Source organism: Aplidium turbinatum, chromosome 6 (genome assembly GCF_918807975.1).
Source record: "Aplidium turbinatum chromosome 6, kaAplTurb1.1, whole genome shotgun sequence".
Classification (NCBI taxonomy): Eukaryota; Metazoa; Chordata; class Ascidiacea; order Aplousobranchia; family Polyclinidae; genus Aplidium; species Aplidium turbinatum.
In genome coordinates this window covers 5,162,489-5,188,848 of record NC_137477.1, presented here as the reverse complement: position 1 = coordinate 5,188,848, position 26,360 = coordinate 5,162,489, and the positions used below count along the sequence as shown (strand labels likewise).

Below are 26,360 nucleotides of genomic sequence, written 5' to 3'. Positions count from 1 at the left end.
AAACTTGAAAGTTATTAAGCCAAATGTTCCTGCATCATTATACCGTCACAGATGGTTCCACTCACATTGTTTCAATTCCGTTTGAAGCTGTGTGAAGATTACGGATTTTACTGTCTGCAATCGCACTTAGGTGCAATCACTTACCAGGTACTTTTAGCTGCTGGGCAATCCAACGTGTCATGGCCCGATGAAAGGACCGCTGGTGCGCGCATTGGATTATGTGTATGTTCAAATAAATACGGCATATCACTCGATGTCACAAGACAGCAGTGTACAGTGTGGGTTGTATTGACAAACATACAATGTGTAAGAAAACAGTATAAAATCAGTGATGAGTTATTGCCACTGTATCAATAAAACAAGCTTCTTAAACCGGGGTAAAGCTCAGGTCTTTGTTGGTAACATTACGAAGACAAATCCAGCCGGCTAAAGTTACCATTTTTACAACGTCACCAGCCTTGGAACGATGTAAAAGAAACTTTTGCTAGTTGGCGACAGCGACGAAAAGGAAATAGCCCAAGCAATGGCGGCTTACCGTTTTGGCAAAGGCCTGCTGTGTCAATTTCGTTCAGATGATGCCTATTGCCAACCTATCAAACTCAATATGACCATTATCTGGCAGTTAAAGTCGTCAGTGATTTTTGATTATCTGTGTAGCCAAAATAAATGCCCGCCTGCTGGAGGTAGGCTGTAGTTATACATTTAAAGATCTTCGCCACTAGGTTTGGTCATAAACAGGGTTAAAATTGAGGGTTAGGATTAAAACAAGGATAAAACCCATGTTAGAACCTACCCACACTGCTAAGAGGGGGATGTCAATTGTTTTGAGACTTTCAAGAAATAGTCTTTGGCTGTTGCAGTTCTTACGCCGTAAGCCGCCATTGGACAACAATACACAAGAGATAGTGGTTTGCATAAGGAAAACACTGGGCAACTGCAATGTTCGAAATTAAGACAAACTAAAACATCACAAAGATGGAATGGAAATTTTTTAAAATAATTTGTCAAAACATTTGAGAGGCTACATTGAATAGCTATACAATTTCCGATCATCTTACCTCGCAAAGCAAAAACTACTGCGAATAAATAGTGAAACAACGTCAACAAGTACCGTCCAGAGTTAACAAGCATGCACAATTGCACAGTTATGGACAAGCTTTCCGAAATTCTTCCAAAAATTCACGAATCCATCCAAAAAGTTCTTGCGAGTCTGTGTCAGGAGATTCCCCGAACTTGATTAATATCTTGGCCAAAGTTCGTTTGATTTCGATGCATTTTTCGCTCATTTTCACAATCACTGAGTCCAAGGGACTGAGCGCATTCTGGAGAAAAAGACAAAGAGAAGCTAAAAATAATCAGGCTACTGTTTTAGGGTTAAAAATGATAAGTTAGTAAAACTTCGAATACCTGTGGTGTAGGCCTAACTGTAATTTTAGGAAAATCGCTTTCAAATGTAACTAAGCAAATTAAATCTAAGAATTTATCAATTATTGTCCGATTTAAAAAAAATTAAGTCAATTTAATAAGCATTCTGTGTGATATAAGTTCTGGGTTGACTAACCCATTATTTATAAGTCATGACCATTGACAGTGTGTTTGATTAAAAATCTTTAATGCTTTTGGCTTTCGTTCCTAGCAAAAGTGTAGCTATGATATTTTAGACCTGTGTTTGCCATCACTTAGGCTAGCCCAGCTTTATTTGTGTGTTATTTTCCAAACTGGTCATAAAATCTGTTAGAGTAAACCTCCTTTCCATATCGATGCAATGCAAATACACATTAGGGAACGTTCAAATATTACGTAACGCTTTTTTTCCGAATTTTTGACCCCCCCCTCCCCCATGTAACGCCAACGTAACGCTTTTTTCAATCCCCCCCCTCCCCCATGTAACGCTTTTTCACTACGAATTCAGCACAAAAAACTACCATTCCGTACTCGACAGCGTTACGTAACGTTTTGCTTGAACCCCCTCCCCCCCGATGTGACGCTAACGTAACGCTTTGCATAACCCCCCCCCCCCTCCCCCTCGAAGGCGTTACGTAATATTTGAACGTTCCCTTATATAATATATTTTCTTGCCTGTATTGTAGGGAGCCCAAAATTATTTTGGCCGGGGGCCCACAAAGGACTTAACACAACACTGATTACACCGTAGTCTTCTACAGATGATGTTGTCATAATGAATTCTAAAACAAATGATTATTTTTGTTGTTAATTCTCACCTCAATATCTCCACAGAAAGCGAGGTCCTCTGACGTGGGCTGGTTTTTCTTTCGTCGCAAGAGTTCACAGTTTTTCTTTGCTTTGAACGAACTTTTCCTCATGACTAAAAAACAATGGACAAACGTTACTCACACTTCTTATTATTACGTAGATCTCAACCTGGGACAAATTCAATTGATTAGAAGAGATAGACTGAAGAATGACTGAGTACGTTTCAATCAAAACATGGTGAATCACCAGCAGTGCTGTGTTAAGGGGAGGGCCAAGGGGGGCCCGGCCCCCGGGCCCACCATCTCAGGGGCCCACAAATAACAGACATTTGCGTTTCAGTGAAGTTTTTTTTGATTTTCTAAAGTTTACTGCGTGTACTTGTCCATTATAAAGATGATTTAGGTCTTATTATACTAAAACATCTCAAATTTGGGCCCTTACTACACTGAAACATCTCTAAAAACACCATTACTATCTTAAAAGAAAGTTAAAATACGATAACGTTAGTTCCGGTAACATGATCTGCAGAAATATATTTAACATATATAACAGGTGGGATGCAATTGAATATTGAATTCAAGAAGGGCCCAATTGCCACAAAGTGTTTTTGCACAACCGTTTTAATTACGGTATTTTGGTCATTTACTTTTGTGGTGAAACTTTGATAATGATTTTATGCTTACTGGTAAGAAGCATCATACCTAATAAGTTCACTCGGTGAAGATTCTGTGGAGAAACTATTTAGACATTGAAGTGTAATTGATGTAGTTGGGCCCATTTTAAAATCAATCGACATATTGATAGGGTATTTTTTATGTGTTTACCGATATGTTTGAAAAATTTGGCTGTTTTTTTAGGGTCTGCTACTATTCGGTGAGTCCGATTCGGTGAGTCCGATTCGGTGAGTCCGATTCGGTGAGTCTGATTCGGTGAGTTCCTAACCTCTAACCCCTAACCCTAACCTCTAACCCCTAACCCTAAAACGGCAATGATAATTAGGCTATGGTACCCAATAATTTTAAAAAAAAATTGAAAAAATCCCCCGTTAAGGGATCGGACTCACCGAATCGGACTCACCGAAACGGGCCATTCCGTTTTTTTTAGTATAATATAATTTACAAGACATTGAAACAAATTGGAAAGCACAAATAGTGAAATGAAAAAAATACTAGAGGGCCCTTTTTGAATTCACATACCGGTTTTCAATTTCTTTTGATTGAAAGAAATCGGAAAGCACAAAAAGTGAAATGAAAAAAAATGGAGTTGGGCTTTTTGTGAATTCACATACCTATATATTCAATTTATTTTATGATTTATCATATCATTTTTATTAACATTTACAATATCGTAATTATAAATATCCTTGACTAGTGATGCCACGAGCAGAAAAAACTTGTCCGCTGCCGCACTGCACATGTCTTCCTGTACACTACAACGCAAAACATCTCGAAATGTCATACTGCCTCTGCAGTCTGCACCGTGAAGAATAAGAGTGCACTTGTGCAAGTGCACATCAAATGCAAGGGAATCTATTAAAAAAAGCAAATCTTAGAAAAAATTTAGGGACTATTTAGGCAATTGAGGAACTTGCGCCACTTGTTATCCACCTTTATAGCTCATCTGAGTTGCTTTTTATTGAATGCTGGATACTTTTAGCAGAAACATTCTTTTGTATTTACTTTTTCTGATTATATGCACATGAAATTTCTCTTATCTTCAAATACCTTATAGGCCTGGCATATCACATGTTGTATGGTAGCCCACTGAAATTGCTTTGATCCAAAATAAAAATCATTCTTTCACAAGTGACCTGTTTAAGTGTTTATTCTTGACACTAACCAAGGTTACCATACCCTAAAATCTTTAATTAACTTGAATGCCTGCATAAAATAATGAAAGCTTTGCCTTGGAATGAAATAATGTTAAAAAAAAATAATTAAACACCTGATTCTCAAAACTCTTGACACTGCTTTTGTTTACAAATTAAAATTTACAATCACAATGTTTATGTTTTTACCTTGGTTGACTGAACAAGTAGTGTTGCAAGATAAACCATAAAAATGGTGAAAAACAATAATGTTGCCTGACCAGATGACCAAATCTGAATGAAAATTAATAATTTCTTCAGTTTTGGTTTTATCCTCAGATTTTATCGCGGTACCGCGACGAAAAGTTCAAACAGTGAAAATTCTGCTCGGTACGGTGGTATTACCGCGTCGTGACTATACTCAATTGCCAGTATTTTTTTTATTAGAAATTGTTAACACTTTAGGCTTTCATTCCGAGCAAAGGTGTTGCTAAGAAATGATAGACCTGTGTTTGCGGTTTACTTACACTTGTGTCGTTTTCTAAACTGGTGAGAAAGTCTATTGAAGTGAACCACATTTCCATATCAGTGCAGTGAAAGTACAGTATACACAATACTATAGGTCTGCTTAACGATAGAGGGCCCAAAATTATTCTGGCCCCGGGGCCCACAAAGGGTTTAACACAGCACTGATCACCAGACCTTTGGGAAATTCAAAACTCCTAATCAAGAAGAGACAACACAAAACTGTTCTGATTGAAAGAGTGTATTGAGTGCTAGCGGTAGTAAACTGTGTGGTTGAGGTTGAGCCACTGCGCCGGTTGATATTTAAGTAGCCTAGTTATGTCATCTGTATGGCTGAAAGCACCCATCCGACGCTCGAAATAGCGTTACCTCGGCGCCCACGAACCACGGTTAACATGCAGTTGTGTCTCTCTCAAGGCACTTAATGACGTTCTGAGGTGAACACGAATATTAGCTTCTTTGCCTTGCCCTCCACTTAATTTAAATCTGTAGCTAAGGAGCATAAGCCTGAATACCACAAATGATCAGTTAGATTTTTTTACATAAGTCGAAATACCTAACGTGCTTACAAACTGTGTAAAAGCTAAATTATAACCTACACTTTTCGCTTTTTAAAGTTTTACTTACTATCAATTTCCGCTAGAAGTCCCTTTGTGGAATCTGAAAGATTATGTTGTTTATTAGTTATTTATGCCAGAGCAAGTGTTGGCGATTTGAATACAAATCGGACATGAATATTAACGAGAGTGTTAACTTATCGAGGCCTAGTCTACTACTTCGCCAACTTCGTATGAAATATATTTGTATTGGTATAATTTGTCAGGTTTCCAAACTACATGCAAACTTTAATTAAGTTGTTAATATGATATCATCAGAATTTAAAGAATCGTGAAAGAAATAAAAAATGAGCAATTTCTAAACTTATAACTGCATATTGAAAAACTTACTGAGAAATTTATTACAATAAACAACCAAACTCTTCTTGTTTGCTCTGCCCATATTTAACTTAACCTACATGATTGAGACTTGGACACTGAAGCAAGTTCGTCTCTGAGATTGAGAAGGTTAGGCTGCGATTCCTTCGCCTTTATGAGAACAACTTGAAGCAGGGTTGATTTCCTGTCATTGGTCTTCATCACACTGGTCTAAATTAAGTTTTCACAGGGTTAGTCACCACGAAATTATTGATGCTTTGATATTTTAAACTTATTTTGATGTATAGGCTACTAATTGAAAATAAAGTGCATAAGGTAAAGGTAGTTCCATGCTCAGTGCTAAGGTTCAAGAAATGTGAATGTAATATTTCCGCTGTTGGTCTATTCGGTCTTTTGCTTTAACGGTTTAAAGCGGTAGGCTGCTTGGCTTTTTGTCTACGGCTCTAGGCTGTTCTTTCAGCAGCTACGCCCATCCACCGCATTACTTTACTACCTGTATAGAGGAAAGCGGTGTTTTGTACACGGCCGTCGAACTAACATTGCATGATTAGAAAACAAATGGCTCATTCACTGCTCCATCTCACCGCTAAAATTAGCGCAAGCTATCACGGTTGTTGAAGTGTTGTGGTCTGTCAATTACACCATCCGTAAGGTGTCGCTGAATGGAGAGTTTCCCTTGAAATGTGTTGCTCAAACGCACATCCCGAGATCAGCCATCTTGATCTCCAGTTTCTTCTTTCGCGAGAGCCAAGGGTGCAGGAGGTGCAATCGCAGCCCAAAACTTTTCAATTACTCGAAAATTTGATAAAAACTTGAGCAAGAACTTTCAGCATGTTTCAAAAATTTTATTAAGATTGAAGTTATTTTTATTTTATTTTTTCAAATAATAGTTATGCAAATGTCAAATAAGGTGAAACCACACCCTAAACTATTTAATTATTCAAAAATTTGGCAAAACTTGATAAAAACTTGGGCTAGAACTTATCGCATGTTTCTAAAATTTCATAAGATTGAACTTACTTTTGATTTTTTGCTTAAATAATCAAAATTATATCTTTAGGTTGAATTTAATACATGCAAAAATAAAAAATCCACTGAAATTGAACATGATTTAAGTTGTGAGAGTTAAGAAATAAATGTGTAATTTGTTGAGATTTCGAAAAATTTGAGCAGAAAATATCCAGATGTTTACAAATATTATGAAAAGTATATCTCAATCCAATGGGCTCCAATATTGAAAGTGATGCTTCAAACGTACAACTTACAATATCAACATGCTCAGTGTTGAAACTGTAGCCTACCAGTTTAGTTCATAAGGTTTGAAATAACTTTTCAACTTATTTTCAACATCTGAAAATATCCAAATGCTTAGGCTACAAATTTTATGAAAAATATGTTCTCATTGAGATGTGCCCCAGTATTGAATTTGAAAGTGACTTACACAACTTGCAATATCAAAATGCTCAGCTGAAAATGTAGTCTACAGCAGTACAAGTTTAGTTTATAAAATTTTAGAAATAACTTTTAACTTGTCAAAATTTTAGATCAATATGACAATTTGTATTTTAAAGTGTTGAGTGATTGTTCAAATAAAGTATTGAGTTATTTGTAATGTTATGGTGCCTTCGCATTATTTGGGCAATAATTTACAGTAAGTTATATACCAAACTATTGGCAGCAGTGTAGAATTTTTAATCGGGTGGTCTATGTTTTATCGCAAAAAATATTTAAGCGCATGTAATTATATTTGGGAAAGAATTTTTTCGCCCCCCCCCCCCCTGAAGCTAACTTTCCCTACTCCTATGGGTTTTTTCGTTCGTAAAGTAAAGCGCTTCACCAACTGAGCTATCCTTTACAAGACCATGATCTGACACAAGAAGGCGCACGGTAGCTTTGATACCGACTTAAAAATAATAATAATTATTACCTTTTGTAAGCTTGAAAGCCGAATTCCTTGCGTCGTTCCTTTCGCGTTGGTGGCATTAATTTGGTTTGCAACCGCGAGGACGTAGGCCAGCATCGATTCCAGCAACTTACTGGTGAGGAGTTCCCGACAAGCGTTTACCGCGAGGTCGATCTCCTAAACAACCCACAGAAATCAACAATCGAAGAACAATGTTGTTTCATAAATCAATAACTTCAATCTGATCCGTCTTGGAATAGAACCATGGCTGAATAGAACTCATGTAAACCACAAGCAGAGATGGGCGTGATCTTGATCTTGAAGATCACTTTTTTTTGGTGATCTTGATCTTGATCTAAGATCACTTTTTTTCGTGTGATCTTGATCTTGAAGAACAATAAGATCAAGATCGCTTTAAAATTGAATTTTACTTCCTACATAGAGGCATTTTTTTAGAACTCGTACTGTACAAAGTAGGTAGTGGCAACTACTAACATTAAGCCACTGTTAATATGATATGTGCCCAACAAAAGACGATTTAAAGTCTCCATCTAATCTGATCAGTGTTGCCATTTCAAAATTGAAAAAGTTTTCTGTGTTGGTCATAATAAAGAAGTCAACTTTCGTGTACTTTATGTTGACGTATAATAAAAAATGATTTAATGTGAATTTTAAAGAAATGTTTGCTTTTATTGACCCAATTTTAGATGTTTCAAAAGTCTAGAATGGCGGTGATAAAAAATCTGGATTCTAGCCGACTTTGGTCATGTAAAGTGGTTTATTGCAGCAAATCAACCAGACCAAGACTTGTTTAGGGTCTGAGTATGGAGCGGTTTGTCGGACAGCAAACCTCTGAACTTTTATAATAGCAGACAACAGTATCAAAGTTGCCAGGTGGGTAAATGGTGCAATAAACATTTACATAATGCAGTGAAAGTTAAAACTACTTAGTAACACGAATAAAACTCCCACATGAACCAGACAAAAATTTGGTAAAAAATGATGCGGTTCAAAGTTTATTTTTATTTATTTATTATAAATAAAAAGTGTAAAACTAATTGCAAATTTTACGACTTTTCAGAACTACTGTGATTAACCTCGGCCTTGGGGGTGACGTTGCGATTCTAAGCAAACTACGTCAACAATTGATAGGCCTATAATGGCAACAGTCACTAACTTATTACAGTTCTTAGGCCAGCGATCGAGTGGTTAAAAGTAAAAGTTAGCAATACCACCTATATACCTTTACCCAGATTGCTTATTATAGTTATTATTTTTTGCAACATCATTGATCAAAAACTTCATTTTTTTTTCAAGTACACAAAAAGTGATCTTGAAAGTGATCTTGATCTTCAAGATCAGATAGTTTGGTGATCTTGATTTTGATCTTCAAGATCACCTATTCTTGGTGATCTTGATCTTCAAGATCACCAATACTGGTGATCTTTCCCATCTCTGACCACAAGCAGTGGAGCAGCACATCCGGCCGCTACTAGTTGGTGACAGTTGAAGTAGGCTAACTCCACTGAGTAGCCAATAAAAAAAAACTAGAATATAGCAGCCCTTGCAAAGACTAGGTTACATAAGACCCAGAGCGCTGTGCACACTTAATCTCACACTAAGTTTGCATCAATTGTGCTTTTTTGTGCCTTGATTGACAAATTTGCTTTTCACAGTAGTTTGTTTCAGTTGTTCAATTTCAATTTTAATTTCAGTTTCAATTTCAGTTCAGTTTGTTTTTATTTCTGACCATCACAACGAAAACAACAGATGCCAAACATAGCAGAAGTCCAGAAAAAAGTAAAAGCGACAAAACGCTGACGTCATGACTCGCTCAAGACCGAAATAGGATAATAAGTGAAAAATTTGATACGGTCACAACACCTTTGAAAATAAAATATTTGAATTGCAGTAGGTTGATGTAGAATGTAATAGTAGGATATTGAATATAGGATATGACGATAAGAGGATATATAGATGATTATAGGATATAGATGATAGGATATCGACCAGAGGGGAAGCATGACCGTTTTTGTTGGATAGGCTTATTCACTTTTTCAGTAAACTTTAAGCCTATAGTGTACTGTACTTGCATTTTAAAACACAAAAACAAACAGTAAAACAGTAAAACTGACTCAATTAAACCAAACCCGGAACTTCTTTAAATACAAATAGACTAAAGTTTGCTGGAAAAAGTGAACACTCAAAAAAATGGCCACTCTACGTGCTTGATATTGACAAAACAAGGTGGATGTCGGTTGAAATCTTTATGATTTACAATTAAAAACTAATTATATGCTTATGCAGTTTAGGGTTAATTAATGAGTTGCTTTTTTAAATTGGACTTACCGGCTCCAAGTTCTCAATTTCTTGGGGGAGTTCTCGGACGATTTGAAGGCTCTCTAGACGGACAATTAAACGTGGGATTCGTGAAATCTAAACATGTTAAAACAAATTAAGTAAAATTGACTATGCAGATATTTACTCAGCTAATGTACTAGGCTAGAGTACTAGATAGCTTATAAAAGCGATTTAAACCAAAAGCGCCGTTGTAAAATCTTTCTGATAAATACACCCCTGAATATTACACCCTAAGAATTAAACTGCTGGCTTGTTTTCTCAATCTGCAAAACAAAACATCCTAAAACGTAGAAAAATGTCCATGATTCAACAAATGTTTCAATATCTAAACTGTTTTAATCTAGGCTAACTTCGATTTAAAAAATAACCAACTTTCGTACCAAATAGGCTAGGCCTACTGTTTTTGAAAAAAGAAAATCAAAATTTCCCAAGGCATTGGAAACCTTTGCGTTACGTACAAACGAGCATCATTTTAAAATGATGATGGGCGCAAAAAAATTGATAGTATGCTACTAAACTTATTAATATTGACGATGATACTGGCGATGGGTTAATACTGAAGATAGCGAGATAAAATGAATGATTGGTATAACTTGGTTACGAAAAAACGAGAGGAAGAATGGTATAAAAATGTATGTGCGGTGGCAGGCTGGCAGCAGTGCCAGTCTTTGGGGTGTGCAAACCGTGCGATTGCACAAGGCCCGCAAATTAGGGGGCCCGCAATTTACTCAGAAAATGCAGTAATTTTTGTCATTTCAAATGGAAAAAATTCAATTCGATTCACAAGCAAGTACCGGTATCCTTGAAGTCAGTTGCGGCTTTAGGAATTAGCAACAAGAAAACATGGAGACTCAGCTTTATTTCCGAAAAATGCCAGAGAAAATATGACCTCATCCTTTTGCTATGCCACTGGACAGCACCATTTTACAGTTAATATTCATACCCAAACTTTTGTTAAACATGCGCTCAGAATGCACCAAATTCAAAGTAATTTTTCAAAATGTTCTGAAGGAGGCCCTATAGACCCCACTCCGCTGGGTGTCGCCTTCGGCGAACACGCCGTCAGGCTTCACCCGCAGGCCGTCAAACCCCCCTCCCCTTTAAAAATACTTAGCTACGCTACTGAAATGGATCATTGTCATTGGGGCCCGCAAAGCACATTCCGCACAGGGCCGGAAATACCCTAAGACCGGCACTGCTGGCAGCCTATCGAGAGTGACATGGCCGGCCGATGATGATGATGATGTTGAAAGTCATAGCTCATTTCAGTAAAACGATTTCAAAACCATACTACTTTAACCACCAGTGTTCTGAGTTCAAGAACACCTTGCGTCATATTATTTTAGATTTTAAATTGGTACCGAAACCACCAAAGGAATTTTCCATGTGAAGAATTACAAATTTATTGATCTCTTTGCAAATTCGGTCTTCGGGACGATAGTTTAAAATTGGGTATTTTTATGTTCATGAAACTGCACCAGGAAACCAATCCTACAAGGCAGGCCTGCAGATCAGCCTAACGTTTTCAATGAAACCGCTGAAAACTTGTTATCACCAAGAATTCAAGCAGATTTTCTTACCTCAGCTAGAAATCTATCTTGCTTTGTCAATTCCTCAGCCTCCCTTCCGGCATGTTTGGTGTAGAGAGACTTGAGTTCCGGTTCAGGAGCATACCTTAAACAAAAGCTCACTGCAATAATCTGCTACCAAGGTGCGTTGTAAAGTACGACCTATTGTAATTAGGCTACAAGTGATGCTGAACATGTCGCTGTGCCTGTCCCAACAGGATAAGCTTGGGAGTAAACTAACTAAACACAAAAGTGAAAAACCTGTAACTATCTGACGGTCCAGATGTCATATAATAAAAGATCAAGGACTCGATGAGAACGTAGTCTTACTTCCTCAATCCAATAATGTGCTCAGTAGATATTCCTCCATCCGATTCATTCACAATAGAAATCTTTTTCGATAATTCTTCTCCCCGGAGTTTGAATCCGGCCAAAAAGATTCCAAGATTTTGGGCAGTTTTTTGATCCAAGTAGCTTTCCAAATGTTTCTTCTTTGGAGTAATGTCACTAGGAAGAGATAGCCCTGCAAGGTATACATAAGCGCTTCTTCATTTTGTTCATGGCAGTGGAGCTGAAACAACCTTTATAATTTTCCAAAGTCCGCTAACAAAACAAAACCGGAGTCCCCTAACTTTGGCCTGCATTCACAGCTTAAGCCTTGTAAACAAAATAACAATGCCAACTCTGGGTTTGAGGAGTTGGTGTTTATTAGCCGTGATTTTAGTCCAGCCTAGAGCAATCAACAGGAAATAACATCTTTAGGTTGTCGTAAAAATCAATTCCTGTGATAGCTGAGTTAAATAACCTTTCAAAGGTCGTTAGCTCAAAGCCCGTCCTGAGTGTAATATTGCACAGACTTCGACAACTACAACATGACTCCGACACTAAGTCGATTGAACTTATAATTGTAATAACGTAATAAATGTCAGAATGTAAGAAGAATGGCGCAACACTGTCAAGGAAGCCTATTTAAAGGCGACCAATTATGGCGTCATGAAAAGAGCGTAAAGCAAAATTCGAGACACTGGTACGGGCAAATTCCCACACAAAATTAAGAGTGCAACGGTTCGGTTCCGATACATTACACTGAGCACTCAGTTATGTTTTGGCCAGACAAGGGATGCCATGCATAGATTTAAACATGATGACAATGGTGGGCTCATTTCTCTCTCCATTCACTTAAACATATTATTGAAACTGTAATATTTAAGTCTGATACATTTTTTGACAATATCAAGCAAATTACGAGAATACAAAGTGTGCCAGAAGTACTAGCAAAAACAAAAAAACAGAGCAAAATGGAAGGAGTTTATATGGGAGGCCACAACTGATGAAACATGATTAATCAGTTGAAGAAAAAGATACACTATTTTAAGTGTAGTTCACGTAGCAATGCTGAGAATTGAACCCGGTACCTTTTGCTTGACCATCGTTTGTAGTAACCCCTTTCTTCTTGTCGTTGTTCACTTTGAACATTTCCTCCAGGTCTTCCTTGCTTATGACGTCACTAGGCACTGTCACACTCTTCCACATACTCTTGGAAATCTAGATGCAGAGAATAAGGATACAAAGTAAAAAAATATAAATTTGTACAAATAGTTTTTCTGTAAGAGCCGTCAACTTTATTAAACAATTCTTTGTAATGGATACAAACGTCAGAAAAAAATAGTTTTTTTAAATAAGCATAGTAAGATAAGAAATTTCCCAAACAACCGGCTAGGGGCCCATGTCTGCCTCGGGGCCCACTTATACTTAGTTTGTGCAGCGTTTTTCGGGTTGTAATTTTACCTGCGCCGGTAACATTTAATCCGTTTTTTTTTTCATTTTGGTAAAACTTTTCCCGTTCCCTTTGCTCGCTCAATCACATTTTGTTCATCTAGCCAGCAAAATTAGGCATGTATATTTTCAACAGTGGATTAAGAGAGTAAAAAGTTTTTTGGTGTGCCATAAAAATTGACAAAATGATGTAATATTCCGAAGTAAAGACTGCGTACTCAAATAGTTTAGTTAATTAACAATTAAATTGAAAAATTGCACTGTTAATTGAGATAGATTATGAAGTTAAATGTGCCGTGAAAATGCTATCAGTGAAACGAAAGTCAGGACACCTCAGATAGATTTTCGAAGTTCTAAACTGCTAAAAGGCTACACCACACTGGGCTATAACCTATAAACTTACAAGAAATAAATTATTGAAATCCTTCTGTGATCGTGAATAATTTTTTTTTAATGGTAAGCTAACTTAAAGTTTAAACCAAACATTTGATAAATTTGGTTGCATAGTAACTTAATACATACCAAGGGTGCGTTTTGATAAATAAAAAAAACATTATTGCTCCTAAAAATGCCATAAAAGTGACCAAAACTAGGTTATATTTGTCAAAAGTGTCTAGGGGGCAAGCTCTCCACACCCCCCTTTAATTATTTTCAACTTTGCCGACTTTTTTCTACATCCTCTACTGCATTTTCGCCATAGCTTATTAGGCCCAACTATTTTTTTTTTCTATAAAATGTTAAGAGTAGTTTAGCTTACTCTTTGCTAAAATGGTGAATGTAAATTTTTCCCCACACTGAAAGAGATTATGACCCTAAATGCTTTCTTGACGTATTTTTAAGCGCCACCACTGAACATAGGGACCCATTTGTGGATTTCGAGGGGGGAGATGGTGCCCACGCGGCCCTGTGAAGATGTATGGATGGTTTGATTATAACCTATGGATAGCAATTCAATGCGCGCAGAAAACAAATGAGATATACGCGATACATATTTGGCCCTGTTTGCCGTCATGCAATGCTTTTGGCGAACGCTAATAGCGTATTGCTGAAGACACCTTCATCTTTCTGTTGCGTTACTCACTGCTCTTTCAGTTCCCCTCTACCAAAGTAGACAAGAGTACCAAATATGGTCGTGACAAACCAGAAAGAAGAAAAACACCACGCTTGATTGTTGTATAAGACGTTGAATTAAGTGTAAGCATGCGGCACGGATGAGATCTTATTCAGACAGCAACAGCCGCCTTTTTTATATTGATTTAACGTCCGCAAACGTTTCAGCAATGTAAAAAGAACGAATTTTGTTAGCTGGGCGTCGGAAACATGTATAGTACTGAGTTAGCACAACAACCCCAAACAGCAAAATCTGTCATTTTTACCTTGATTCAACGTCTGCAGACGGTGAAATATTGTAAAACGTGATTAATTTGCTGGCTGAGTCGCTGCAACTTACCATTTGCCTTGGAACCGGAACCCAGTGAAACGGCCTCAGTGGAGTTGCTCCTTTTACCATCGGCCCATTCATTGCAGTTGGGGGAGGAGGAGGTGGGTTAGCCATTAGTGGTGGAGGTGGAGGGGCCGGTACATTTGGAGGAGGACCCGGCACACTTGGAGGAGGAGGAACAGTCGTTGAAGGGGATTTTGGAGAAACATCTGTGTCATTGGATGAATATGAATTTTCTTGCAATAAAGTGGTCGATTTGCTAGGCAAAGCTGAACCGTTGCTATGGAGCGGAAGAAGAGGCAATGGGGCAGATTTTTCGGAGCTTATATCTACGTCTTTTCTGACTTCCAAAATTTGTTTCATGGAGCCAGGTGAGGGTGGTGGAGGAAGATCCTTTAAAAATGGATCTTCCGTTTCCCCATTTTCATTCAAAAAAACTGCGCTGCTACTGTTTACCAACTGTTCAGGTGTTTTGAAATTGATTTCATTGTCTTCACCAGCAATATCGTAGATGTTTTCTTCTACCACAGGCTTAAGGGTAGGGACATCAGAGTACAACGAGTCATTTGCATGATTTAAGTCCCCGTTTGGAATTTTCAATGTCTGTGGAGAGGCACTGACTGCGGGCGAAGAAGTGAGAAAAGATGTGGACTCTTCAGTGTAAGCATTTTTATTTTTCAACCCGTCATCTGCAACATCATATATATTTTCACCGGCAACCGGATCATTTTTAACGGATGTTGGAGTTTTTGGTGTATTAAAATCATCCTGATTTTCAGAAGAATCTTTTTGATTTTCTCTGCCATCCGCTAGACGGTTGTCGTTTGCTTCTATAGACTCTTTCCTTTCTGCTCTCTGATGATCTTTCAAAATGGAAAGAAAGTGTTCAAATTGGCTGGATACATTTTGGTGATCATTATGATCATGGGATAAAACATTTTTTCGTAATTTTTCCAACTCCTAAAACAGATGAAACATGTAGTTAAGGACTACTTCTTTAAAAAGATACCTTAACCAATATAAAGTTCTTCATTAATTACAAACATTTGCGTTTGGTAACTAAAGTCGATTTCTTCGGTCAATTTACTTCCATTTACTAGTTTAGTATCTTCCGACAATTTGTATTTGTGTATAAAGCAAATACATAATAGTGATAATGATGCAAATTATAATATATTTTATATATAAAAACAATAACTGCAAAAGCTGTTATAAAACATTGAATGTATACAATTACAGCGATGCATTTTCTACCGCTACGACCTATTTCTAGAATGTAATATATATAAATAGCATATTTACTCCTTATGAAATTATTTTATAAGCAATATTCATTGAACAACCTGAAAGAGAAGATTGTAACTTTCATTTCTTCTCTTTTCATCAACTGTGTTTCTTTGCTCTGAATCTCCTTTATCTTCTTGAGGATCAGCAACTTCTTCTTCTTCTTGCTGATAGTGTTTGTTACATCCGTCTTGTATAGCCTGAATCCATTCATCTCGGATGAGCTCCTGGGAGCAAGGGAGAATAGCAGTTCCCTCTGGAAGACGAAATCTGAAAAACATTACTTCTTATAATATTTTTATACTAAAATATTTCCTATAATAATGTACAGTAAAATTCGGTTACAATGACTTCGGCTATAGTGGCATTTGTTACAAAGTCCCGTTTTAAAACTACAGTAAAGTAACATTTATTGTGTCTTCAGTAAAAGTGACATTTCTATATAGTAACTTTTTGGAAGGCCCCTTCAGGTTGCACTATAGGCGAATTCTACTGTACATAATAAGAATGTAATATTTTTGCGCTTTCAATGTGAGAGTTATCGCATAAACATACGACCACACTTTGAGAAACCATAATTACGATTTTTCTTTGTTGAAAATGCTAATGAGTTGTTCAAATAACAAATGAGTCTAATGGAAAATGTTAAGAATTGCAACATTTTGTCGAAAAAGTTGGTAAAAATTTCACTTTCGGTGTCTTGTACAGGGATGAAAAAAGCAATAAGATGCCACGATATGATATTTGAGTGGGACCCTGACATGACTTTAACAACGTAGATCAAAACAGCTTATTTTTCAAAAGTCGCCTTCGACTATCAGATATATTTCCGAAGACTGACTCTAACCAATCAACTAATTTACTTGAGGATTTTATTTATTATATATATTGTCTGTGCGCTTTAGTATACTGTACCTATGACTTTCTTTGGTGGTTGCTATTGTGAATGTATTGCTGTCTTCCGGATTGATTGCGACGCTTCCAGGAGATAGGTGAATGATGTTGAGTGCTGCAGATGGTTCTTCCTCATCCACTCTATAATAAGCCAATTCTCCTGCCCGGATGACCACTAATCGTCTGCGTAAAAATAAAAACAAAGTTTAGATTTGATTCAACTAAATTCAGTTTTTGATTGTCAGAACCACAATCGTTGTCTGTCTTCATTTTTCCAACTGAGTTATAGCACTTCATGCTTTGTGATTAGTCAATTCGGTCTGATGATGGCGAACTGATATAGGTTTTACAAATATACTGAGAAATCAAAGAACGGCTGCTCTCCAAGGTCCTTTCAGTAACGAAAGGATATGTATTAACGACGCTCAAAGAACGTCGGTTCGACACCGACAGAGAACACACAGCAATGTCCTAGCAAGACACTTGACGGATATGCTCAAAGGTGGATAAGAAAGCCTTCTCGGGAAACGTGCTCGTGGCAGACAACGAAAAACATTTCCATCTAATTATTAACAAAATACATCGTTTAGCCAACCAAGAACACTTTGGGACACTGGACGACATAGAAAGAGTTGGAAAAATTTACTAACTGAGCATCTAGTTTATCAAAAGTCGCATCGGCTATGATACTGTTAGTAGTAGCAGTAGATACGAAGTGGCTTGTATGACTTCCCGTTCACTGAAACCGGGGACATAGTGAGTACTCACTATATCCCCGACTGAAACCAAGTTTTGAATCCCCAGGAATAAACTTGGATTCGAGAGCGACTGCACACTGCACAGTGCACAATGCTAACACGAGTTGACAGTAAATGTTTACAAAGGAAAATAGAGGACACTCCTCTTGATCTAAAAGCAACACACTTTCAATTTAGGACAGGACATATGATGAAGATGAGGAAGGAAAAAAGAGTTTCAAGCAGGGAAGATACAGCAATGTCAAAGACAAAGTTGGATAGGGAATGCACAAACCAAATAAAAATCCTTCAATTTAATCAAACTATGCCAACACAGATCAATCCAACTTTTGGTGTATATTGCATGGTATATTGTGAAAACAGTTGATCATGTTTTATTTTAGGTTTTAAGCTCTCGATTTAACTTCCCATTTCCATGTCACGAAATACGTGACTCCAGCTGCCAAAGTTGGCAAACTCCAACATGATCTACCCACCCACAAAATCAGTCTTTGAAGCATAACTAACATTTTCAACATCTGTAGACGTCAAAGAAACGCAAAAAAACAACAAATTTGCTTGATGGGTAACAGAAGCTTGTCAAGCCAATGTCACGCAACGTTACTTTTATGTAATGCTTTAAGTTCTGAAATTCAGTAGAAAGCGGAAATCATGGCATTACTACAAAAACAAACTTGAGAGGAAAATGGAACTTTCTATAAATAAGTTGACGTTGATATAGGCTACGGTTACCAAACATTGAAACAATATTACCGAAGAAATTCAATCTCATGTATGAAATTAGTTTTTATTGTGGAACTAATACAGTATAATAGTTTTGTAAAGCTATCCAACCACCAACAAAATACACATCTTTTCAGAGAAAAACAAAAATTGTGTTAAAACCTTGGTGTTGTATAACAACTAACCAGTCTGCCTAGAAAGCCGCATATGGTACTTGAAATTAAGCAAGAAACGCAAAAATTTGCCATCGAATTTTGATCAAGTGTTGCAAATCTGTTTAAAAAGTGTGCAGGCCTACACTGTTCAGTGTGCAGTAGACATTGAAGTTTACAACTACCTCTCAGGCTCCGCATCTGGCTGTATAAAACAAAGAAGTGTAGGTTGGTGTGGATACTTGCTTGTCTCAACCGTGTTTTCTTCGGCACCTACGCCTACCTAATCGTGGTAACGTGGGTGGAGGACTGAAAGTGAATGGTGGTTTTCAACCATTTAGCTTAGCTGGGCAGCATAACCCTACAATAGTCAGAGGCAAGTAGCAAGAGGCTTTCCCCATCTGTCCAGTTCACCAGTTACTTTACTATAGGTTTGCTATGCTAAAGTACGTCACATTACAATACTATGACCATTAGGCAATGGTGAGATGTGCCGGTCAAAAATATATGGAAAGTGTCGCCTACAAGTTGCTTCACTACAAACTCGCAAGTCAGCCTTTAGTTTAGAAAGTTCGTGCTCGGTGTCTAGGCCATCTACTTTATAGGCCGTGGTGGATGGAAAGCCAACTAAAATGCATCAGAACCAATTGGTCGCTGTGCAGCAGATAAACGAAGACGGTTAGTTTTTTTTAGCTAAAAGCAATAAAACTTCAAAGAAAAAAATTACTGCGAATAAAATAACAACGTTACTTCAAAATTAATTTATTGACGGGGGCATTGCAATCAATTAATAAGCTTATAGATCATAACGCAGCTTTTAAAATTGTACCATCGGGGCCCCATTTAAAGAGGTATTCCCTTTGTGGAACCAGTCTAAAAGTGACCTTGAGTAAAGAGTTTGTGAAATACATTTTACAGAATCAATGTATTTCTGGTCCCCCTGAACAGTTTCCATAACATATCAAGGGCCAGCGAACCTCAAATTGGGAGCCAGTGGTTTAATGATTAACGTTGCGTGATTAAATGTCTCGAAGCTATTAATATGCAAAACTAAACGGACATTCAACTTTTAATAATGATATATCTGTGGCACAAAATTCCAAACAGCGGACCATCTTCTTGTGTGCCTTCAGCTTACCACCCAGTGCAGTAACTGAGACCTTTCAATATACAACTCCGTCACAAAAGAATGTGTCAATCTGTCGGTGTATCAACCAAATTTAAAAGACTCGATAAAAGAAAAACTTTTAACAATGATGTATCTGTGGCACCAAGCCCAAACAGCGGACCATTTTTCTGTGTGTCCTCAGTTTACCATCCAGTGCAGTCAGTGGGCCCTTTCAGTATAACCTATGACTCCATCGCAAAAAAATGTGCCAATCTATGATGTAATGGTGGATCAACCAAATTTAGAAGACTCCGTAGAAGAAGAACTTTGAACGATGTTTTATTTACTTACTGATTCCAATGGCTTGCTGTGTAACCACCCTTCTTTTCCAAGTATCCTTCTTTTATGATTTTGAAGCTCAGTTGGAGTTTTCCAATGGGGTCGAAAGCTTGGCCTCTTTCTTCATATTGATTTTGTTCATTTACAACATTGAGCAGACGGATCAGCTGAAACAAATGCAACTGCCATTAGAGTCTAGTCAAGATCAACACTTTATTTTCCTCAATAGGATGATAAAGATTTTTGTATTTACACTTGACATTGAAATGTCTGGATAACATTTCTAAAATGAAATATTTGAGTTCTCTTAATTTTCTACTTGCAAAACATAATTATTTTTGTAGCCTAAACGTTTTTTTCTAACCCTATCTTTTGCGGGGTGTGTGGGGTTTCATGAGAGGTAGCACCTCTGTTTCTACTAGTCCCACATCCCTGATGTAAGTAGAGAGCTTTGTTCCTTCACTGAAATCCTAAGTTTCACTTATGGCTCCTCGTAGTTGGTAATGCACACCAACGGCCGCACCCTGGTAACGGCTCGACTGCCGGATTGCGTTTGGCATGTTTTATTGGCAAGTTAATCCCATGAAGTGCATGAAGACTGGATCGACTGGAGAGGAAAATGAACCCACTAATCAAGTCAACAAAGCGGTGTGACTCGCCAGGGCGTGCTCTTGACAAATTGAGTAAAGGCCAGTCACCTCGAAAGACATCGGAGCCTCTTCGAGTATTTTCTCTATAGTTTACGGTGAGCATCAAAAGTAAAGAAAGTTGGCGCTTCATTGCCTCCAACTATCGACGAGAAGAAAGAACTTCATGATGATGATGATGATCTTTTTACAGTAAAATGTAATGTTGGTAATTATTTAATAAATTAAAACGGAAATAAACCAAAAAAATAAATAAATAAAAGTTAGTTAAAACGTTGACAGTGGACTCACTTCGTTGTATATTCACTTTAAATTTTATGTTCAAGTTTTTATTTTTTTGTGCCACTTCAAGCACAAGGGCACGGTCTCACTCGCTTTTATTGACGCTTAAGAAACTAAGAAAAAGTTGGTTTTGATTCGTAAGTTTAACATTGCAATTAGTTTTCACCTACAGTATGCATTGCATTGATACGTTTTGTCATGTTTCGCCTCCACAAAAACTTGAAAGATATAAAGTGTGTAGGCCAAACGAAGAATGAATGCTTTAAACTAGACTTCCTTCTGGGTGGCAGTAATCTTGCAGCATGCGCTATAGACTTAATAATATATCTGTAGATCTAGTTCTTATGTATAAGTTTGTTATGTAACTGTTTCGTGAACATTTTCATTAACAATTTACAAATTTAAGAACAGGTTCGTTCGAACGATTCTTTTTACGCCGTACGAAAAGGAGGTTGTATCAACATTACAATCTTGTAGCCTACATTGCGCACATACCTTGGTTTTGTCAGCGAGATTTTCGGCATTTATCTCAAGCTCTTGCCCGTCATCAAAGTAGATGAACAACTTTTTCCCTTCCTGTTTTGGATGATAGAAAAGCATTAAAGAAGCTACAAATTTTCTGAGTTTCCAACAACAAAAAATAAAAAGTTTAAATCATCACCAGAAAGGTCATCTGCAATCGAATATCTACTCAAAAGCAAAATTTAATAGAATGTACCACGCCAAACTGTCGGCTGTATAGCCAAGTGATGAGAGCCCTGGTTTGACGTTTGATAGGACACCGGTTCGATACCGCTCAAGAGCATGTGGATGTGTCTTTGCCACTCTTTGGCAAGACGCTTAAAGGCATGCTGCCGAATGCGGAGTGGCGCGCCTTCGACTGCAGCCCCTGATTTCTCTCATGATTATGAACATTACGGTGCTCTGGAGAGAAATACCCACGGCCCTTCTAGGGGATATGATCTGCTGAGTTGAACTCGTACAAAGACATTCAAATTGTAAATTTAACCAAACGTTCAAATTTATGTTTTATCGAAGATACAGTTCAACAATTACAATAAAAAAATAAGTTAACAAACCATATGAGAAATAAGCTCACCTGGCCGTCGATGTTGACGAGCGATGCGAAAGTAGAAGTTTTCAAAATACTTCCTCGATGGATGATTGTGATCTGTCTAGCGTCAAAATCGATCTAAAAACACAATTAAACTCTAAAATTGTTTTGCTCCACAAGCTCTATGAAAAATGTTCATATTTATAGCAACATCAATTTAACTTGAGCGTTTCTGATGTTTTTCGTTCATAAACGAAACCTCACAGAAAGGCAGGCTACGAGGAATCAAAACTGAAACTTTTGTGTGACATTTTATCGTTTGATTTTAAAAACTTTTCTTTTAACAAAAACTTTGTACTTTGCCAAAAACCGTGCACTGATGAATTTGTCACCACCGATGACGATGCAACATTGAGGTTTTGAACATTCAGAAAAGTGCGATGGACAAATTCCTGACTTGCGAGTGTTGCGACTAAGCATTTTCACTGTTGGGACAAGTACCAGCTAAAAAAATGTGTTCTTATTACGTTTACTCAATATCTACAGACGTTTATTAATGAAAAAGAACAGAGTTTTTCTAGAAGGGTATTTCCAAAAAAATTAAAAAAAATTTTTACTTGCTAAAGAATATTTACGCACTTCAAATATTGTAATTTAGAATCAAGAAGCAATCCAAAAATTTAAGGAATCGATTAGCAGATGTAATGGAAGAATTAAGATATACACGAAACTAATATGACTCAATACATTTTATTCAAGTAGAATCAACATATCACGATGGTTATATAACATGAAAAATGATAAGCAGTTTGAATTGTATTATTTATTCATAAGTGTCGCATCGATAGCACAACGGCGGCTTCTGACTAACAATTGACATATGTTTAAAAATATTAAAATTAAATTAAGCCATGCACTTGTGAAAGAAGAATGTTTAAATGGTTTCCGAAGCTTGGCAAAGTAGGCTATGACGTTACTATTGATACAAATGACTTTTTATGTTATATTTTATAATATAACCTAATATCATACTAAGTTTACAGATATCTTTTGCGACCAAACAAAAGCATGTATCCATTGATTCTATTTGAATAAGAGTTTTTTGAAGACCTTGCTTCATGATGAAACAGACTGATTGGTGATTAGGTTATTTTGATCATAGTGATTTCATTCGCTTGTATCATTTAGAAACGTCTTTAAAGACCCTACGACCTTAACAAAGTGACATGCAGCTAACCCCATACTGCAAATTCTCTGAGAAAAAAATCTATACGTCAATAATGATCATTTGATACAAAGGGTTGCGGTTTTGTTTATATAATTTATCTCTGCTTCTTGTCTTTGTAACCGTTTGTTGCAAAGAAAAAGCTAACTTTTTGAAGCAGCTTCATTTTGATTTATGGTTTTTCTATTTTCTGCATCACAAGCCCAACCGCCCAAACAACAAAATTCGTCATTTTCTCATTGACTCAATGCCTGCAATCAATGTAAAAATGACTGATTCTGCTGTCTGGTCAAGAACCAACAAATTGCAAATAAACAGGCTTCCAGAAGGTTCGATTTTGTGAAAGATTAAAGCTCATAGAAGTATCACATCTCGTGTTGTCTAATGCAAAAAAAAAAAAAAAACTGCCAGTACTCAGACAGAAAATCAGCTGTAGGCTATTTTATATTGTTGCAATGTAAGAAAACAGCTAATTTGTTCTTTTGGTACAAACATATCCCCGTAAACAAATAATCATGAATGATTATACAGATGATGATGATTAATAGTGATTACAATTACGTTTACCTGTAAGATCCTCTTTTGTGGAGCTTTATGCTTGGCACATTTGTAGACAGAAAAGTTGTATACTTGTTTGTTTTTCAGATCGTTTGCAAACGTTGAAAAGACGTCGTTGGAGTCACTTTGGCACGAAAGCTTGCGCTTTCCAATCTGTGAAGACAAATTGTAACAAACAGTGCTGGAAAAGATAACAATCCGAATGAACATCTAAACTTTGCAGCATCCATAAACAGGATCTTCCAAATGAGTTTAATCAGAAAAGAAAAATTTAACGTAGCCAGAAGTTGATGCAATGAAAAAAAGGACATTTTGTTGGTACTTAATGTGCAAGTAATGTAACCTTTTTTTAGTGTCAAAACACCTAACTGGTACAAAATAAATTATTGTTATTATTACCCAATAATTTGTATGGTAGTAGTAGAGTCGTTTGGTGTGCACATCTCACATGGGGTGTCTTTGGCTCTTCAACCCTTGTTTAAAAATGTCACCACATGCGTGCACTATACCATTTCCGCCATTGATTTTGGTGGCTAGGCAATTCTTGATGAGGTGATCTACATCCTAGATGCTGGATTTTCGGAGTGGGCATCTAGGGCTGCTGAAAGCACCCCACCTATGTAGTGTTTGGGCAGTGCCACCGTGTTTACTGACGATCCTGTTAGCTGCTACCCATTCTTGTCGATTGGTGTATAGTGAAACGGTGTTGATTTTCAAAGGTTGTAGGTAGATACGTTGGTCAATTCACAAAAAAAAAACATTAAAATTGCACAAACGCTTATGCGTGCGGAAGTGGGATGGTGTCGGTTTTCCAATAATGCAAACCTGGTTCGACACCCGGCTTAAGCTGGTGGTTAAAAACACCGCTCACCTCTGCCTATAGGGTGTTATAAATTGGGTGGGCATAGTTGTTAAAGAAAAGGCTGTCGAGAAAAAGGAACTGTTCACCTTACTTTCGTTAGTGCCAAAGGCTTTGTACAATGAAAACCTTATCTTCTTATCTCCGACACTTGGAATTGAGTATGAGACCATCTTTACCTACTTGTTCGAGCAAGTTTTATACCCGAAGGTTTCATCACTTTGTCTCGTTCATTCGTGTGCTTGAGTTGTCGCTTATTACAACTGTAATGCTATCTTCTCTTTTCCGGAAATGTTGATGACGACAAAGAAAGTGACGTGATGCGGTTTCACAACGAATTTCACTTTCAACGACTTCATAGTCATCACATTGTAGAGCTGTTAATTTGACTAAGCTACTACCATAACGCCATGGCTACTACCTTAGGGGGCGATATTGAAAACTTGTCCAATGCATACAGCTATGTTAGTAGGCTGTATTTAGGGAGGGCAGAAGGTGCAGTTGCCCCGGCCCCCCTTTTGAAGGGCCTCCGACGTAGAAAAATGTGAGTTTGTGATTATTTTCTCTCAGCCTTTGAAGTTTCTGTAAAATGCCTCCTTTTTCTTTCAAGGTTAACTTTTAGCCACAAGGTTGCAACTAGCAACTGAGCTGGGCGTAAAGGCATTAGCAACGGCGTGGGTGACTTTCAAGTTACTTTATTGCACGGGGGCCCCTCGATCAAACACTGCCTCCGGCCCCCTATCAGTTACACTCGCCCCTGTATGTTGGTGTTTGCAAGAACGGTTTATTTGGTGATAACACAACTACATTATTTCGGTGATTACCAAACAATTTTGGGTGACAAGTTGATGACGTGTTACATATATATGTAATTGATTTGCTGTCTAGGTGGCAGGCGCAGCCCAGTTTGAGAAATCATGCACTGACTAGGTAGCTAGACGACCTCGCTGCATTTTCATCATAGTCGTCCATAAAAGATCGGATAATTTTTGCTATCTCAACCTCAAACGTGAATTATCAACTTTGCAATATTATGGGAAAATTAGATGATCAAACAGTTACCTACATTTGAAGTTATTTTATCGTTAAACTAACGTTTCCAAAGTGACTTTTGATATTATCCTTGTAATTATGAGAAACATGTGTAAATAATTGATTGATTTGATCCAATGGAGAATTACATTATACATTCCAGCTAAATATGGTTTAGACACGTTAAAAGAACATTACAAAATCGTCATCGGGCATGTGTAAACATAAACTGATAAATTATTCAATTAATTGACGACGAATAGAGTTGCCAGGTGTGTAATGAGTGAATCGTAATAGTGAGAGTGAATGTAAAGACTCAAGCTGTTGAAAGGTGGCATAGATGTTTTTGTGACGTGACTATGATCGTGTTTGCAAAATAATGAACGAAAACGCAAGAAACAAAACCATTAAACTAAAACAGTTATAAAAAAGTAGGATTCTTTTTGGCTTACTTCTACGTAAAAACCTTCACTAAAACAAAAAGTAAGCTTATTTTAGCCGGTGTGTCTATTTCACCAACTGTGCTTTTTCTAAAAAACGAAAATTGCCGTTTAAAGCGCTACTCTACTCCACTACGTAAAAGTTGCAGTATCCAAATTTTAACTCGGTTAATTTTTGGTTTGTTGCAACAGCCAGTTCCTTTTCACTGGAAACCAACAACTTCTTCAACAACCCTTTGTAAAATTTTCAAGCGAACATACATTGCATTTCTTGAGTAAGCATGGACTACCTGTATAGTAATCGATTTCAAGTCAACAGTTTAATCCAATTGTTAAACTCAAGTAGTGCTTTTTAAAACATCTTACCGGGGGTGTTTCTGGAAGAGGTTGCTTCTTGGTTACTTTCTTGCTGTTCAACATGTTTTTGAACATTCTTGCTGCTCGGAATTGATGCTTGACACTCGCTGTCGGTAAT

The 26,360-nt window shown here is 37.2% G+C and overlaps 1 protein-coding gene across 1 annotated transcript; it reads right to left on the bottom strand.

The window, feature by feature from the left end:
* Positions 1-272: 272 nt before the first annotated feature.
* On the bottom strand, positions 273-26,360 carry LOC145771509 (uncharacterized). Its single transcript, XM_082583204.1, has 17 exons — positions 26,252-26,360; positions 23,564-23,707; positions 21,817-21,909; positions 21,213-21,293; positions 19,801-19,955; positions 16,730-16,891; positions 15,874-16,084; positions 14,540-15,490; positions 12,729-12,858; positions 11,644-11,836; positions 11,326-11,419; positions 9,734-9,820; positions 7,409-7,561; positions 5,562-5,691; positions 5,174-5,206; positions 2,223-2,326; positions 273-1,322 (listed from the first exon to the last, which is right to left on the bottom strand). The coding sequence occupies exons 1-17, from the start codon at positions 26,315-26,317 to the stop codon at positions 1,146-1,148; spliced, it is 2,964 nt and encodes a 987-aa protein (XP_082439330.1). The 5' UTR covers positions 26,318-26,360; the 3' UTR covers positions 273-1,145.

What these genes read in the sequence shown, in the direction of transcription:
- LOC145771509 (XM_082583204.1), bottom strand. Translation starts at nt 26,317, where the DNA reads ATGTTCAAAAACATGTTGAACAGCAAGAAAGTAACCAAGAAGCAACCT. An exon ending in ACCACCAAAGAAAGTCATAG is followed by an intron (nt 16,085 to 16,729) that starts GTACAGTATACT and finishes AATGTTTTTCAG; the next exon opens with ATTTCGTCTTCCAGAGGGAA. An exon ending in GGCTTTCAAGCTTACAAAAG is followed by an intron (nt 5,692 to 7,408) that starts GTAATAATTATT and finishes AACTTAATTTAG; the next exon opens with ACCAGTGTGATGAAGACCAA.